The 16,690-nt window shown below is 35.3% G+C and overlaps 1 protein-coding gene across 2 annotated transcripts in view; it reads right to left on the minus strand.

The window, feature by feature from the left end:
* The window catches only part of ADAMTS19 (ADAM metallopeptidase with thrombospondin type 1 motif 19), a 241,310-nt gene that overhangs the window by 128,644 nt on the left and 95,976 nt on the right, over positions 1-16,690 (minus strand). For both annotated transcript variants that reach the window (XM_058737110.1, XM_058737119.1), the window contains exon 8: positions 669-774. In XM_058737110.1, coding sequence (XP_058593093.1) covers positions 669-774 — 106 coding nt within the window. The remainder of the gene's footprint in view (positions 1-668; positions 775-16,690) is intronic.

The raw sequence follows: 16,690 nt of genomic DNA on the forward strand, positions 1-16,690 counted from the left end.
TCACAAAAATGTTCTGAGGATATATATAAAGCATGTAGAAATGTCGTAGCACACGGTAAGTACTATGTAAATGTTGCTATTACTAATTATTATTGTTATTATCATCATCTGTAAAATGACAGCCTTGCTTGTTGAGTTTTAAGTGAACTATTAGGTAAAGTACTTAGACCTGTTCCTGAGACAGACTGTTCATTACATATTAACTGGGTGAACAGGTGAAGTTTCTTTCAAGTACATTACTTCAAACCATGCAGATTAATTGGCTTTTACTCTGTATAGGGTAATAACAAATACTATTATAGTTTGGAAGTATTTTAATTTGTACAAAGTGTTTTCTTCAGACATGTGAATAATATATAGCTTTGTAGTGTCATGATTATTGTCATGTTTATATTATTTGGAAATGTGTAGTGAAGTGAAACATGTGTCATGTCCTAATGTCAATTTTAATAATGTAATAAGATTTTATTCAAAGTATCAGGAATAGTTACAATATTTAGAAGATACTCTTTAAATTTAGATGATCTTTACCACCTCTTTTTGTTTCCCTAATTTTTAAAACACCTGAGTCCCTCCCCCTAAAAAACCCAAAAGATATGCATGTAATTCAATAACTCAAATTACAAAGCTATATGCTAATATGTGGCATAGCCAGAATTTGTACTTACTTGTGACCCATTTCATGAGCAATTGTAAATGCAAGATTCAAGCCATTGTCTTCAGCAATAATACATTTTCTCTTTTCACTACACATTCCACTCAAATAAGCTATACCTAGAAGACACAAACATGAATTATCACATTTCAGATTCAAATGTAAACCTTTATGCTAGGAATCAGTAGAAAAAACTGAAAAATGAAATTCCTTACATTCAAATCTGTCTATATTAAGCTGTGATATCTAGTCCTTAGGAATGAAATTGTAAGAGAAATTGTGCATGTATTAGTCACTCAATAAACTCTTAACACTCTTCTCAATTTACTATCTCAGATTAAATTATTTCATCAATTGTCCAATTCTCAAAAAGGCATACTATAAGAATACATTTTGGAAATACCAGTTTTCATTGTCATGAATGGTCACAACTTGGAAAATATAAATTAAAAAGCAATGATTAAATTAAGTATTTTTCAATTCTTGTGAAAAATGTAGTTGCAAAAAAAACCTAAAATAAAATAAATGACATATAGGACATTTTTGAACTCATATTTATATTCTGAGTTAATATATTTAAAAATTTTATTTTGTAAAATACAATTTTAACTAATACAACAAAAAAACTGTGATTCAATGCTGAAAAGTATTTCCTCTGAAAATTTCTTGCCTTATAAGATGGCCCAACTGCAGAGTATATGATAATGAAATATTATTTAAGCCAATAATTTCTGCAAGATAGTTGATCTTTTAGTTTGAATTAGCAGTAACACAGTATGTGATATCACTGATACTCCTTCATCAAAGATTCATGTACCATTTTACTAATTAAGAAATACCTCTGAAGAAATATCCTTGAACACAAAGAACTATATAACCTTGCAAGTGTAAGTTTTAATGCATTTTTAAATAACAAAGTTTATTAAAATAATATCTAGTGTTATTGAATAATCTATATGCTCCGGAATCCTCCTATCTGTATAAAATACATCTAAGCTCATTATATGAAGAAATTAAGGCCTGGACAAGTGGAATGATTTGCCAAAGAACACATGAGTACTAAATATTATAAAATAAAGATTTGAAATGAACTTTGAATCCATATGCCAACTAACATTTAGTTTTTCCCGCTGATTATAATTTAGTGCAGAGTGGCCCCTAGTTAAAGATGGTTAGCTAACTACTTGGGACTTTTTTTCTGTCTTCAGAAACAGAAAAAAATAGTGTTATGGAATGATTACATTAAACTAAAAGAATAAATCGCCTTGCCCATGTTTCGGAAAAACAGAAGGTTCATACAAGAACATGAACCGATTTAGTGGACCCATGCCCAAATTAAACAGAGGAGGATTTTATGAATGTGGTAGAACCCCACAGAGGCTCAAGGCTGAGACACACAGGTTCAACAGAGGCATTGCTCGGGGACTGAAAATGGAGATTAGATGAAAGTATGTCTGAAATCCTCAAGTACTCATTCAAACCTTTGAGTAGAATGTCAAGGCCTGGTATTCACTGGCCTATCAAGAAAATGAAGATACATTCTCTCAGCAAAATGCAGTATAAACGAACTACTTTTAACACACAACTACAGGAAGAAATAGCCAAGAGATTAAATACATAAAGATGAAATACATAAAGAAATACATAAATATCTATATATTTAGAAATATTTTATTAAAATATAAAATGTACAAATAGATGAAATTACTTCTTGTCTTAAAAAAAGTTTATTTATTTATTTTGCAAGAAAAAGAGAGCACAGCAGAGGGGCAGAGAGACAGGGAGAGAATTCCAAACAGGCTCCGTGCTGTCAGCACAGAGCCTGACATGGGACTCAATCTCACCAGGTACGAAATCATGACCTCAGTGGAAACCAAAAGTTGGACGCGTAACTGACTGACCCACCCAGGTGCCCCAAAATTACTTCTTTATGAATGGATAGATGGATGAAGGGATGAATAGACAAGTGACAAGCCATACTACTTCATTTGGCTGATTAAAACAGTCAAGATCTGGTACGAAGAAAAGAAGAAGGTAGGGATAAACACAGAGGGGTTAGGGAAGGGAGAAAAAAGGAAGTCAAAAACATAGTTGTTATCGAGCTCTACTAAATAACAAATCAAATACAAAACTTTAAGAAATGCTTGAAGAAACATAATGTGATTTTTAAGAGAGCTAAGTCAGGCACTTATTAATGCAACAAAATATGGAAAACAAACACAAGAGAGTAACTAAACTTGCATTATAGTTGAAGGGAAGAAGGAAAGAAAGATAGAAGGAAGGAGTGAAGGAGGGAAGAAGTGTGAAAGAAAAGTAGCTCCTCTTAATAGGATATTTAAAATTCTCGTGAGCATTTAGAAATTTAAATAAACATATACTTCAAGACTAAATGTCCCACTAAAATACTAAATTAAGTTCAGCTATAATTAGCATGTCAAAGACCACTGTGCAGTACAAATTTCCCTCAGGATGCCCATATATTTCGCCAAACCAAAATAAGCTCATCACCATACATAGATTAAAGGTCAGCTAACATAGGCTGTCATCATTTCATATATCTCTTTGCTGTATGGACCAGGACATAGCAAATTCAGTCACTTTAATAAATTTTACATCTCTTCTCCTATACTACTTGAAATATATTGTTCCCACCAACAAGAGTACTGTTGCTTGTTTCCAATTCTTACCTCTTCCATATTACTTTTTTCTATTCTAGATTGATACATTTTTCCATATTTTGCTGTTATCTTACTATATTGGCTAGGATTTCCAGTGTAATAATGAAATATGGGTGGTATCAAACACCTTGTTTTCCTGACGATATTAATAGGAATGTTTACAGTTTCACAATGGAGTATGAATGCTCGAGGACTTTATTTTTTTTTGATGTTTATTTATTTTTGACAGAAAGAGAGACAAAGTATGAGCAGGGGAGGAACAGATGGAGAGGGAGACAGAGAATGTGAAGCAGGCTACGGGCTCCTAGCTGTTATCACAGAGCCCGATGTGGGGCTTGAACACACAAACCGGGAGATCATGGCCTGAGCCAAAGTAACGGACTGAGCCACCCAGGTGCCCCAGGAGGACTTTAATAGATACAGTTTGTTAAGTTAAAGGAGTTATTTTTTGATATTCTTATATGTCAAGTGAAAAAGGATGCAATGTTATGTGAGGTGTAGGTCAAAGGTAGATGGGAGTTAGATAGCATTTTTTTAAAGAAACATAAGCTTGGAATAGTGAGAGAAACAGGAAAGAGAACTGATTAAGTACTAGGGGAATACTTAATTCATGGGTCAGAAAACAGATGGTTCAGCTCAGGATGGAGAGCACAAACCCAGACTCTCACTAATATGCCCAAATGAATGATATCCAACCTAATGGCTGAAACACAGAAGAGTACTACTTGGATTAAATTTGGGCTGGGATTTTTCAGAACAGGTTTAAAGGAAGGATGAAAACGTGTAACAGTTGGCAGTAAAATTGATGGGGAATGAATGGACAGAACTTGTAGCACTGGATAGGTGAAGAAGTAATGTCAAAGGGAAACAGATAATTTGGGAAAACAATACAGTTGTCCAGACAATGGAGTCAGCAGTGAAGAAAAGGAACAGATATTCTCTGAAAAAGTACTAGAGATTGTGATAAGAGATTGAGATTTAGAGACTTAAGATTTCAGAGGTGAAATTCCATGATATGATTAACTACTGGCATGAGGGTAGAGGAAGGTAGCTGGCATCCAGATTGAGGGGAAATAATTATTAAGTAGTGTTGGGTGGACTGATGGTATAACGTGAAGTTGCACCTGAATGAACTCAAGAAGTGGAGAGAAAGATGGCCAACATCCACACGAAATGGGGGAGACAATAAAGGAGAACAATCCATCACAGTGACAGTGACGGTGACAGTGACGGTTAAGACGGTAAAGCTCAAGAGCTTCCATCACAACTGAAGAGTTTTTATATGAGGACAGGAGAGATTTTGACTTAGAAGCAGCAGCGGGAAGCAAGAGAAATGTTACAGGTATACAACGTTGGTATTTTCCTAGCACCAGACCTATGGATAGGGGAAGAATGTCTCTGGGGGACCTAGATTCCTTACCAGGTTATGGGAAATCAATGACTACTGTGTAGTCATGAAAAAAATATGGTATTGAAAAGAATATAATTTAAATATATTCTATATATATATATATATATATATATATATATATATTTATATATAATATAAAAGACATATATTTTATACCATAAAATATGAATTTACATACAATAAAACAGAATTTTAAAATGAGTACATATTGGCATAGAGGTATGATTACACCTAAGTATTAAAAAATGCAGACCACCACATTTTCATAAAAGAACAAAAAGACTACACAGATATGGGGGCACCTGGCTGGCTCAGAAGTAGAGCACGTGACTCTTGATCTCAGAGTCATGAGTTCAAGCCCCATGTTGAGCATAGAGCTTACTTAAAACAAAACAAATCAAAAAACTACATCAATATGCTAACTTGCTAATAGCAACTGTATTATATAACAGAGAAATAATAAGTAACTTTTCTCCCTCTTGTCCAATTTTCCAAATCATGGGTTTATAATACTTTTACAATGAGAAGATTAAAAGACATAAATATGATAATCATGTCTATGAAATTTAAAGAGTAATTAACAGAATCTCTTATAGACCTTGATGCAATTTAACAAATAAGATGATCCTATATTCCTATTCTCTTTTTACTTATGTGTACAGTTAGAATCTTCAACTAAGATTCTGATAAATTTAAATTTCATTGTCTTACATTTGGCCCACAAAGGAGATTTTCTTTAACTTGAAAGTTATGGAGAATAATTCTAACCATGACTAATTTAAATGACTTGCATTATTCTGTCTAAAAGCCTATGCTTTTCAGTTCCTTTCAAAAACTCATATGTTTCTTATTATAATAAGGGGTAGAGTTTAGAAGGAGAAAGGATTTAACACAGCTGTTATTTAAAGATAGCTATAATACAGACTCTTTTTAAGGTACCCTTTGAATATAAAAGTTTGTACAAACAAAAAGGATACCAAAAATCTCTCTAATTTCCCACCTAAAAATGAATCAAGTCATGTGTGAGGACTGAACAGAATCTCTCATCTGAAAACAATACATACAATCCTGGAATGTAATATGATACCTCATCAAGATAATCATAGAGCCCTAAAACTCCACAGGAAGTGTGTTACAATAGTGGACTAATCAGGAAATCAGTTTTTGAAAAATGTTTATTTATTTTGAGAGAGAGAGAGAGAAAGAGCATGAGTGGGGGGAGGGGCAGAGAGAGGGGGAGAGAATTCCAAGCAGGCTTCGCACTGTCGGTGCAGAGTCCAATGCTGGGCTCCAACTCAAAGACCCTGAGATCATCACCTGAGCTGAAACTAAGAGTTGGATTCTCAACCAATGGAGCCACCCAGGTGCCCCAGGAAATCAGTTTTTATGATGTCAGATGGATGTATACTAACAAAAGCAAGTTCTCCAGCTCCACTGGTATTGCCTTTAAGCACCAACTAGACCTACCTAAGTTCAAAATCTTGTCTCTCCTGGCACAAAATCGTTCACAGTTCTAGGAAAGATATTTGTTCTAGGATTGTACCTTATGAGAAAAGTTATTCACCTAGGAATCCTACTATTATTTGAGGCCTAATAGAACAAGGAAAAAAAATGAATACATGCTGAGCATACCTTCAGGAGCACGACCCACAAAATAAATACTCATTTTAAAATGTGATCATTGGGGCGCCTGGGTGGCGCAGTCGGTTAAGCGTCCGACTTCAGCCAGGTCACGATCTCGCGGTCCGTGAGTTCGAGCCCCGCGTCAGGCTCTGGGCCGATGGCTCGGAGCCTGGAGCCTGTTTCCGATTCTGTGTCTCCCTCTCTCTCTGCCCCTCCCCCGTTCATGCTCTGTCTCTCTCTGTCCCAAAATAAATAAAAAACGTTGAAAAAAAAAAAAATTTTAAATGTGATCATTAAAATCTAAAGGTATCTAAAACATTATGGGAGAATAAAAGGAAACCCCAGATAGGGAAAAATCAAGGTAGGAGAGGCTTTTAGAGAAGGAAACAGCTTGGTGGTTATCACTGAGTGGCCAGAGGTCAGCCAAGGAAAAGCAGGGGAAGTTTGGGGGTAATTTCCTGAACAAAGGACTGAGCAGGGAAAAGGAGATGGTGATGAGAGTTGATATTGCTCACAGAAGGGTAAGTTAGGTTCGTTCAATGTGCAAGCCACGTAGTACATCTCTGCCTCAATAGGTATTTAGCATATCTGCAAGAAGGGGGTGTATGAAATGAAATGCATAGATGAAATTCCTGGAAACAAAGACCAATATAAAGTGTTAACTCAATGTGGGGTCCTAAATAAAAATGTAATTTTGAAGAATCAAAATGTATTTTGTCCACGAATTAGAAAAAAAATTTTTTTAGAATGGCTTAATGAGATGGTACCCACATCATACGAAGCCCATTTACATGTTTACGTTCAAATTGGACTTTGAACATATTTTACAATAACTTGCCTTACTAATTCAATAATTATCCACTTCTACTCCATTACAAGGCAAGATGATGATGATTCGGGAATATAAAAGTACAATTATGTAAGTTATGAGTTTAATATGGGTATAGTTATAAATGTATTTTAAAAAGTAGGCTTCCAGATTCTCTTAAATGATTAATCCATAACATTCTTCATAATACAGTTCCTAAGAATACTAAGAAAAAAGTGAATTCCAAAAACAAGAAACAGAATATTAGTTTTATAAAAACTATAGTGAATCTCTGTGGTTGAAAAGGCAGACTATTTTATAGACATTAAAATGTTGTTTATGTGTTCCCACAACATAGTAGGCTGACAGTCCTTTTGTGAAAAACACATAGAGTGCCAGATAAAATGTAATGAACAAAGTTTTTGATGTATCACTAAGTTTGAAGAAAAAAGATTACCAAGTGCAAGAATAAAGCTTAAAAATTTTTCAAATCTAGAGGATAATATCCTGATTTAATGTTGTTAAATCTGGATATCAGAAAAGATACAAGTCTCATTAAATAACGGGTGTGGTTTCCGGGCACCTGGGTGGCTCAGTCGGTTGAGCATCTGACTTCAGCTCAGGTCATAATCTCACAGTTCATGAGTCTGAGCCCCACATTGAGCTCAATCCTGTCAGCACACAGCCTGCTCCGGATCCTGTGTCCCCTTCTCTCTCTGCCCCTCTCCTGCTCATGCTTGCTCGCTCTCTCTCTTCTCTCTCTAAGATAAAAAAAAAAAAAAATTAAAAAAAAAGAATGGTGCGGTTTCAAAATGTCTGCAAGGACAGGCATTAAGGAGCAAGGAACTGAGATCTATACACAAATTAGAAAGCCTGGAAATGCTGTTAATGCTTGAAAATAACCTCAAAAGTCCACACGCAGGAAAGCAACAAGGAATCATAGCTCAAAGTTCTGGATATGCCAGGAAAGTCTCCGTTAACACAGTGAAACCGAAACCACCATCATGCATAGGCTATGAAGCCACAGGAATATGAAGCCATAAATATAACGTACAAGCCCATCATACAATTTGGGGATCATACAGGATTGGAAAAAACCTTGGCAGTAAAAACAAATGAGGTATCACTGTGACGAGACACTTGATCATCTCAGCAAGCACAGAATTCCCACAGAAGAAACAGTTCCACTGAAGACAAACTCACAAATATAAACGACAAATCAAGTGAAGAAACAGCCATTGTGAGGAGACCATTACTGAAATAAAAACTAGAGAGAACATGTTAATGAAGGAAAGACGTTTTTAACACAAAGATGGGAAGCTTGAGATCTACATTCACTGGGCTGCCACAACCCAAATGTATCTTTCTGTAAATAAAAAAAGAAACCCCTTCTTTGTGACACTTTACATCAAAATACTGGTGTAAAGAAATGTTAAATTTCTTCAAACAGAAGGAAAAATTCCAGACTAAAACATGAAAATAAAGAGGAGGAAATACAGAACACCAGAAAGAGTAAATGTACATGTAACTATAAATTAATAACAAATACACAAAACATCAATTTTTTTTAAGTAGGCTCCATCCCAGTGTGGAGGGGAGCATGCCTAGGGGACTCCAACGCAAAACACTGAGATCAAGACCTCAGCTGAGGTCAAGAGTCAGAAGTCAGATGCTTAACCGATTGAGCCACTCAGGTGCTCCACCTTAAACATCAATTTTAATGTCTTCCAAAATTTAAAATATAGAGAACTAAAGTACAAGCAACAATACGTCATCGGGAGATAAACGGAGTTCAAGAGTTCAAAAGTTCTAGCAATAATCAGCAGTAAAATGATACATGTCATTATATATAAGGTATTTACAAAACAATAGTAAAATAATACATAATTAACAATTACAGCGATTGAAAATGGCATACCAATATTAGATTTACCTATTTTTAAAAGGCAAGAAACAAAGAAAAAAAAGAAACATGAAATAAAGTGAAATAGTAAAGAAACAGAAAGAAAGCGTTTCAAATTATGATTTTCATTAAATAAAAAACACTATACCATGGGAACTGTGTGTGACTGTCAAACTGAATGGATATTTAAGTTCTCGAAGGTGAGAGATGTGTAAATTAAGTTGATTGTTATAATCATTTTATAATGCCTGATGTATATTAAAACATCACATTGTTTACACATATACAACTTTTACCTGTCAATTTTATCTTGATAAAGTTGGAATAAATGAATGAAAAAAAACACTAGGCTGAATCCAAACTAAGATTGTAAGTCTGGATTAAAAAAATAAACCTTAAGTGTATTGTGCTTACAAGAGATACAGCTTAAGAAAAAGAATATAAATAAGTTAGAAGTAAAAGAAGAGAAAACAATGTAATATGCAAACATCAACCAAAATAGAGAAAGAGTGACAATGTAAATATTACAAATATAGAAAATTAGACAAATTGAATTTAAGCCATAAGCATCTAGAGAGATAAAGAAGGGTGTTTTATTGTTTTTTTTTTTTTATGATAAAAGGATCACACCAACAAGAGGACTTTGCAGTTCTTTTCTGTATTTACTCAACAACTAAGCCTCAAAATGTATATATAGTAAAAATGAACAGAATTAAGAGAGAAAGACAAATCCACCGTTAAACTGGAAGACTTAACAAGTCTCTTTTAATAGATGATAAAACAACCATAAAAAAATTTACTCAAGACATAAGAGATCTGAACAAAATATTAGCAAACCTCTCTTAATTGACATAACAGAACATGGCACCCAACAAAATTCTCTCTTTTTCTTTTTAAAAAATTTTTAATGTTTACTTATTTTTGAGAGACAGAGCACAAGTGGGGAAAGGCCGAGAGAGAGAGAGAGACGCGTAATACAGAGCAGACTCCTGGCTCTGAGCTGTCAGCACAGAGCCCCATGCAGGGCTTGAACTCACCAGCCATGAGATCATGACCTGAGTCGAGGTAGGACACTCAACCAATTGAGTCACCCAGATGCCCCAATTCTCTCTTTTTAACTGGACAAGGTACATTTATGGCCATATTCATACTGAGTAGTGAAAAAAAAAAAGTGGAAATAATTCAAAGTTTGTTCATTGGCCAAAATGGAAATAATTTAGAAATCAGGAACTAAAAAGGTAACTAGAAAAACCCAAACTGCTTACACATAAGATGATACTCTTCTAAACAGTCCACAAATGAAAGCAATTATAATGAAAATTAGAAAATACGTTAAACATGGCTACAGTAAAAATAGAACACATAAAAAATGTGTGGGCTGAAATGACAGTGCTTAGGGAAATTCACAGCATATATTATAAAAAACAAAAGAGACTGAAATCAATGATTAAAATTCCTTCCAGGAGCTGGGAAAAGAAGAGAGCATCAAAGCTTAAGAAAAGAAAGGGAAAGAAATAATAAAGAGCAAAACCAATGAACTATAAAACAAGTGTAAAAGAAAACTGGCAAAATTGGTAATTCCCTAGTAAACCGACCAAGAATAAAAAGAGAGACAAGTACAAATTATCAACACCCACAAAGAATAAGGAAATGTCTCTACAATCCTAAAGACATCAAGGTAATATATAAAAAAAGCATACCAATAAAATTTACAACTTGCCAAAGCTGTCAAAAGAAATACAAAATCTAGAATTTTCTATTATCATCCCATTTATACATTCTACTCCAGCTGCATTGGCTTGTTTTTTGTTTGTTTGTTTTTGTTTTGTTTTTGCTTTCCTTTTCTTTTTCCTGTCATTTCCATCTCAAGACCTCTTCACTGGCTTTTCACTCTGGAACATTCCTTCCCTAGATATCTCTAGATTTTGATCACCAAATTTAAATTACAAATACCCTTCCTACCCTGGAACTCCCAGATTATCTCTTACTTAAACTGACTCCTTTTTCTATGCCAGTTTATCTTTTAATATACCAATTAATTTAACTATTTATTATGGATATTGGCCATTTCTCTCTTAGAATGTTAAGCACCACAAAGGCAGGAAAGTACTGGGAAGTCAATTTGTTGATTCCCAACAAGTAGAACTGTATAGTACAGTGTATACTATACATTGGATAATAACATGAAAATACATTTTGAGGTGTATTATTGTGCATTTCTCTTTTGTATTTCCACACAAGTCATGTCTTAGTTATCTACAGGCTTCTCTCTGAGGGCACAGGAGAAAGGATAAGGATTAGAGGTAGGTAGCCTTTGGAACTCTGGAGGATAGTGAATTGGGAAACTCCAGACCAATATACGATGACTCAAACATGGAATTAATAAAAAAAACTCTGGGTCAGTAGGTGGAAAGAAGGGCTGTGTTGTCATTTCTGAGCCTACTTTGATTCTTGCTATCAAGATGGCAGTTTAACTCAGGGGACCCAGGGGAGACATGACTGAGATCTGGCAGGGTCTTAATCGCACTAAGAGCTGAAGGGTAGGGCCTGGGGAGGCTGGGAAGAAAAAAAGTGTGGTAGAAAGAGTTGAATCGGAGTTATAGGGCCCTGACCAAACCAACATTCTTGAGTTGAACCCACCAACTGCATTTGGAGGCCAAATCCAGCCTGTAGACAAAGGAATTCACTGCAAAGACACTGAGAGCAAAGGTCTCAGAGGAAAGTGAAGGCACTGTGATTTCTGATCTATAGCCCATCAATCACCTCAGCTATGGAAAGAATCAAAGGAGAGGTTAAGGGCACTATTTGGAAGAATTGAATATTAGCTAAAAGCAAACCGAAACAAGGTAAATGAATAAAGTCATTTAAAGTGGGGGAAAAAAATAACATCAATTGACATGTTTCAGTTCTCATCGTCCTCAAATCAAAGGAGGTAGGGATTTGTGAGGAAAAGATTTAACACATTCTAGGAAGATAGATGCAACATTTTCTTTTCCTAATTTAGTATCATTTTTGACCTTGTAATGTGTATTGCGACAAAATTAACTACAGATGGGAAAGCACATGTTAAAAAAGGGTGTGTGTGTTTTTAATGCGTGGCTAAAGGAAAATCAAACAGTGAATACTCACTCACTTTATTTTATGATTCTAAGGTGTGTGGAGGTATCTAAAATCAATAAGTTGTAGACTAGACAGCATATGGATACCATGTCTAATTGTTTGGTAAGTTTTTTATGAAATATGAATATGATGCAGGAAAAATACAGTGAAAGGTAGTTCAAGTAAATGTTCAGGAAAATAGTGAAAGAAAGTGAGTTCAGGGGTGCCCAACTGGCTCAGTCAGTAGAGCATGTGACTCTTGATCTTGGGGTTGTGAGTTCAAGCCCCATGTTGGATGTAGAGACTACTTAAAACTAAAATATTGAAAGAAAGAAAGAAAGAAAGAAAGAAAGAAAGAAAGAAAGAAAGAAAGAAAGAAAGAAAGAAAGAAAGAAAGGGAAAGGGAGAGAGGAGGAGAGAGAGGAAGGAAGGAAGGAAGGAAGGAAGGAAGGAAGGAAGGAAGGAAGGAAGGAAGGAAGGAAGGAAGGAAGGAAGGAAGGAAAAGAAAGAAAAAGAGAGAAAGAAAGTGAATTCATAGGGACAGATCCTAAAATCTGCTCTTTTAAGGATGGAGAAGACATCATGGTAAAGGACAAGTTCCAAAAGAGATTTACTTGCTGCTTTCATTGTTTTCACATGTTCTTAATCTTTACAATAAACCACACTACTAAGCAGACCTCCCTCCTTCCCACATTAAGATAATGAAATGGAAGGCTTTTGTTTGAAAGTAAGAACAATTAGGAAAATTTATGTCTGCAAGCTAGTTTTGTGCTCCCGCTATTGTATTAGAATACAGAATGATTGTATTAGAATAATCTAATAAATTAGATTTATTGTACTTCACATTCATTTCTCTTCTCTCTTTCAGAAAATTTAAAGGCAAGCTATAAGGATGATTTCAGAAGCTAAACTCTCAAATCTTTAGAGAGTTTAAACCTGACTCCAATGTACATTACTGTGTTTTTGATATATCCCTAATACATAATTAAAAATATATACCATCTTGGGCGCCTGGATGGCTCAGTAGGTTGAGTGTCCTACTTCAGCTCAGGTCATGATCTTGTAGCTTGTGAGTTTGAGCCCCGCGTCAGGCTCTGTGTTGACAACTCAGAGCCTGGAGCCTGCTTCGGATTCTGTACCTCCCTCTCTCTCTGCCCCAACCCACTTGCATTCTGTCTCTGTCTCTCTCAAAAATAAATAAACATTAAAAAAAATTAAAATATATACATACCATCTGAAATTCTTAATTTAGATTTTAGTGCAAATCTGAAAATATAATGCTGGGGTACACTGAAAAAGCCATTTGTGGTAGATCACACATCTAACACTTATAAATCAGAAATGGGAAATTTACTGTGCAGTCTACCACAAACATGGATGAAAGTTGGTATTCCCATTGCTGAGTTAATTTTTAAAAAAAGACAAATCAGAGTTCTCAAGCTTTCTGTATGACTTTGCTCACAAAACAAAACAAAAACAAAAACAAATTAGGTTTAAGGACTTCATCTGCCTCGGAGACTAAAAAACTGTCATGACTTTAAAAAATAGGTAAGATGAATCACAGTTAAAGATTTTTGCGAAATTTAAGGATACAGCTGGAAAAATTTTAAAGTGTTCTGATTGCATATAAATCAGGAATTTTGGCTAACACATTTTTATAATGTTATGACGTAATCATATCCTGAAGGCATTAAACAGGGACAATTAAAACTAAAAATATCATGCTACTAAAAAGCTGTATAAATTGCTTTTTAGAATACTAGTAAAAACACTGACAGCATGCATTTATAACCATAAACACATTCAAACTTCAAAACAGCTTGACACATTCTTTTTTCATCATGCCAATTTTTTTTTTTAAATTTTTTTTTTCAACGTTTTTTATTTTATTTTTGGGACAGAGAGAGACAGAGCATGAACGGGGGAGGGGCACAGAGAGAGGGAGACACAGAATCGGAAACAGGCTCCAGGCTCCGAGCCATCAGCCCAGAGCCTGACGCGGGGCTCGAACTCACGGACCGCAAGATCGTGACCTGGCTGAAGTCGGACGCTTAACCGACTGCGCCACCCAGGCGCCCCACATCATGCCAATTTTTAATCATGTTGTTACTTTTCATAACTCGCTCTCTACCCAGTGTGATCAGTGTTTTTTATTCAAGAAAATAAATAATTCTATAAGCTGGAGAAATCTAAAGAATATAATTATAATTACATTACTATCACAAATATCTGATACTCTTAAATCCCAATGACTAAAATTTAAACTATTAAGTTTAATATAGTGATGTGACATGATTTGTTAAACAAAACACATTTACATAAGGACAAGTGTTCTAACTTTAGATGTATTTTTAAGATCTCAGCTTTTTAGGTCTCAACGCTGAGGTAGTTAATAGTAAACTGGGTAAAATCTTCTCAAAGGTGATTTGATTTTTCTAAAATCCTGATTGGAATTGAACACCAGATTTTCATGACCTGTTTTCTGCATTAAGTAAAGACAAAATGCAAAGAATAAAGTTTTAAGGACAGAAGCTCTTGGGTCAAATATTGTAGGGTTTGAGTCTCAGCCTTGATTTTTAGCTTTGTGACCATAGGAAAGTTCGTTCTTCTTCCTGAGCCTCAGTTTTCTCAATAGTAAAATCGGGAAATTAGCCATTTGGCTTAGGAATGCCAGTTAATTTAGATAAAATATTTCAAGCCTATGTTGGCTTACGTGAAACATGCTCACCCTTAAACCATTTTCTTAACTGTAAAAGGAGGTTAACAATCCCTTATGATCCAGAACTTTTGAAGGGTTAAAGGAGGTGATGTATTTAAAAACCTATGGCACATGACAGATGCTTGAGAAGTATTCTTGTATACAGACAATGCTGGGTGGTGAAGTTGCACTTCTAGATCTTATAATAAGATAATTCTTAAAAACTACAAGGAGGATCTCAGGGAGTTTTCTAAATTAAAATGTTTTTTGTTTCCCAAGGATATATTTGGCATATTTTAATATTCATATAGTACTGAATAGCACCATTAAAATATTTTCTACTACCAACAAAATTCTATAACTAAATGAAGCTTTAACAGTAAAGGATCTTGAGGAGAAAACTGCCTTATGAACAATCACTTTTCATAATAATTCCTTAAGAATTATGTATCCAAGTCTTATCCCTGGAATATGCCCTGCCAAAATAGAAATATAGTGTCTGATTTATGTCCTGGCCAGAGCCTAATAAGAAATACACCAGCAGCCAAGAATTAAACAAGATAAGTTCAGCTTTGCTTTTATTGTAAACCACAGGAAAGATGTCATTTTTCTATCAGGAACTCATTTCTATTCAGAAATACATGGATTGAGCACCTGGGATGCTCATTACTGTGGTATGTGCTAAGGACACAGACAAGTACTAAGCAAGATCCTTGATCACGAAAAGATTAGAAGAAGAGGAAATGAACGAAATGCAAGTTAAAAAAAAGGCATATTGAATTCCTCCAAAAGCCTGCATGGTAGAGTGGGAGATAATCTAACAAGTCCAAAAGTGGAAATTAATCAGGGTTCTGAAAAATGGGTAGAACCTGAACAGGGATAAAGGAAAGAAAAGAAAACAAAGAAACGCTCTTCCATTTAGAAATTCTGAAACAATACATTTGAACACACTCACTGAAGTCTGCAAAAATAATCAGTTCTTTAGCAGGGCCTCAGTTAGAAGAGTGTGCTAGTGTGAATTTAAAAGTGGCACAATGATGGGGAGATGACGTTTTAAAAAGGCTTCCAGGGGCGCTTAGGTGGCTTAGTCAGTTAAAGTCATGAATCTCACGGTTTGTGAGATCCAGACCCATATTGGGACTTGGGATTCTCTCTCTCTCTCTCCCTGACTCTCCCCCATTCATGCCCTCTCTCTCAAAATAAATAAACAAACATTTTTCCAATAATTTCAAAAAAGGCTTCTTAAGTGAATGAGAAAAAGGGTTTGGTAGGTGAAGTCTGGGTGGGATTTCAGTCTTTTCCATTCCTCAGGTTCTGTACATTGGGTATCCTGTGCAAGATACAACCTGCAGAAACCTTTCTGAAATCCCTGGTTGTAATGCAAAAAGCAAATATAACGATCACATAATTTCTTTCTTTTTATGTTTTAATATTTAAATTACTTTCATTGAACAGTTCTAAGAATTTTAACACTCACATTGATTCATTGAATCACCATCATCATCAGGAACCAGAAGAGGTCCATCACTCCCCAAAACTGGGGTTTCCCCCTTATTTTTAAAATTTTTTTTCAATGTTTATTTATTTTTGAGAGAGAGAGAGAGAGAGAGAGAGAGCAGGGAAGGGGCAGAGAGCCGGGGGGAGACACAGAATCCGAAGCAGGCTCCAGGCTCTGAGCTGTCAGCACAGAGCCCGATGTGAGGCTGGAGCCCACGAACTGTGAGATCATGACCTGAGCCAAAGTCGGACGCTTAACTGACTGAGCCACCCAGGCACCCTGTGCTTTCCCACTGTAAGTACACTTTCCCCCATCTT

This window comes from Neofelis nebulosa, chromosome 1 (assembly GCF_028018385.1).
Source record: "Neofelis nebulosa isolate mNeoNeb1 chromosome 1, mNeoNeb1.pri, whole genome shotgun sequence".
Taxonomy (NCBI): Eukaryota; Metazoa; Chordata; class Mammalia; order Carnivora; family Felidae; genus Neofelis; species Neofelis nebulosa.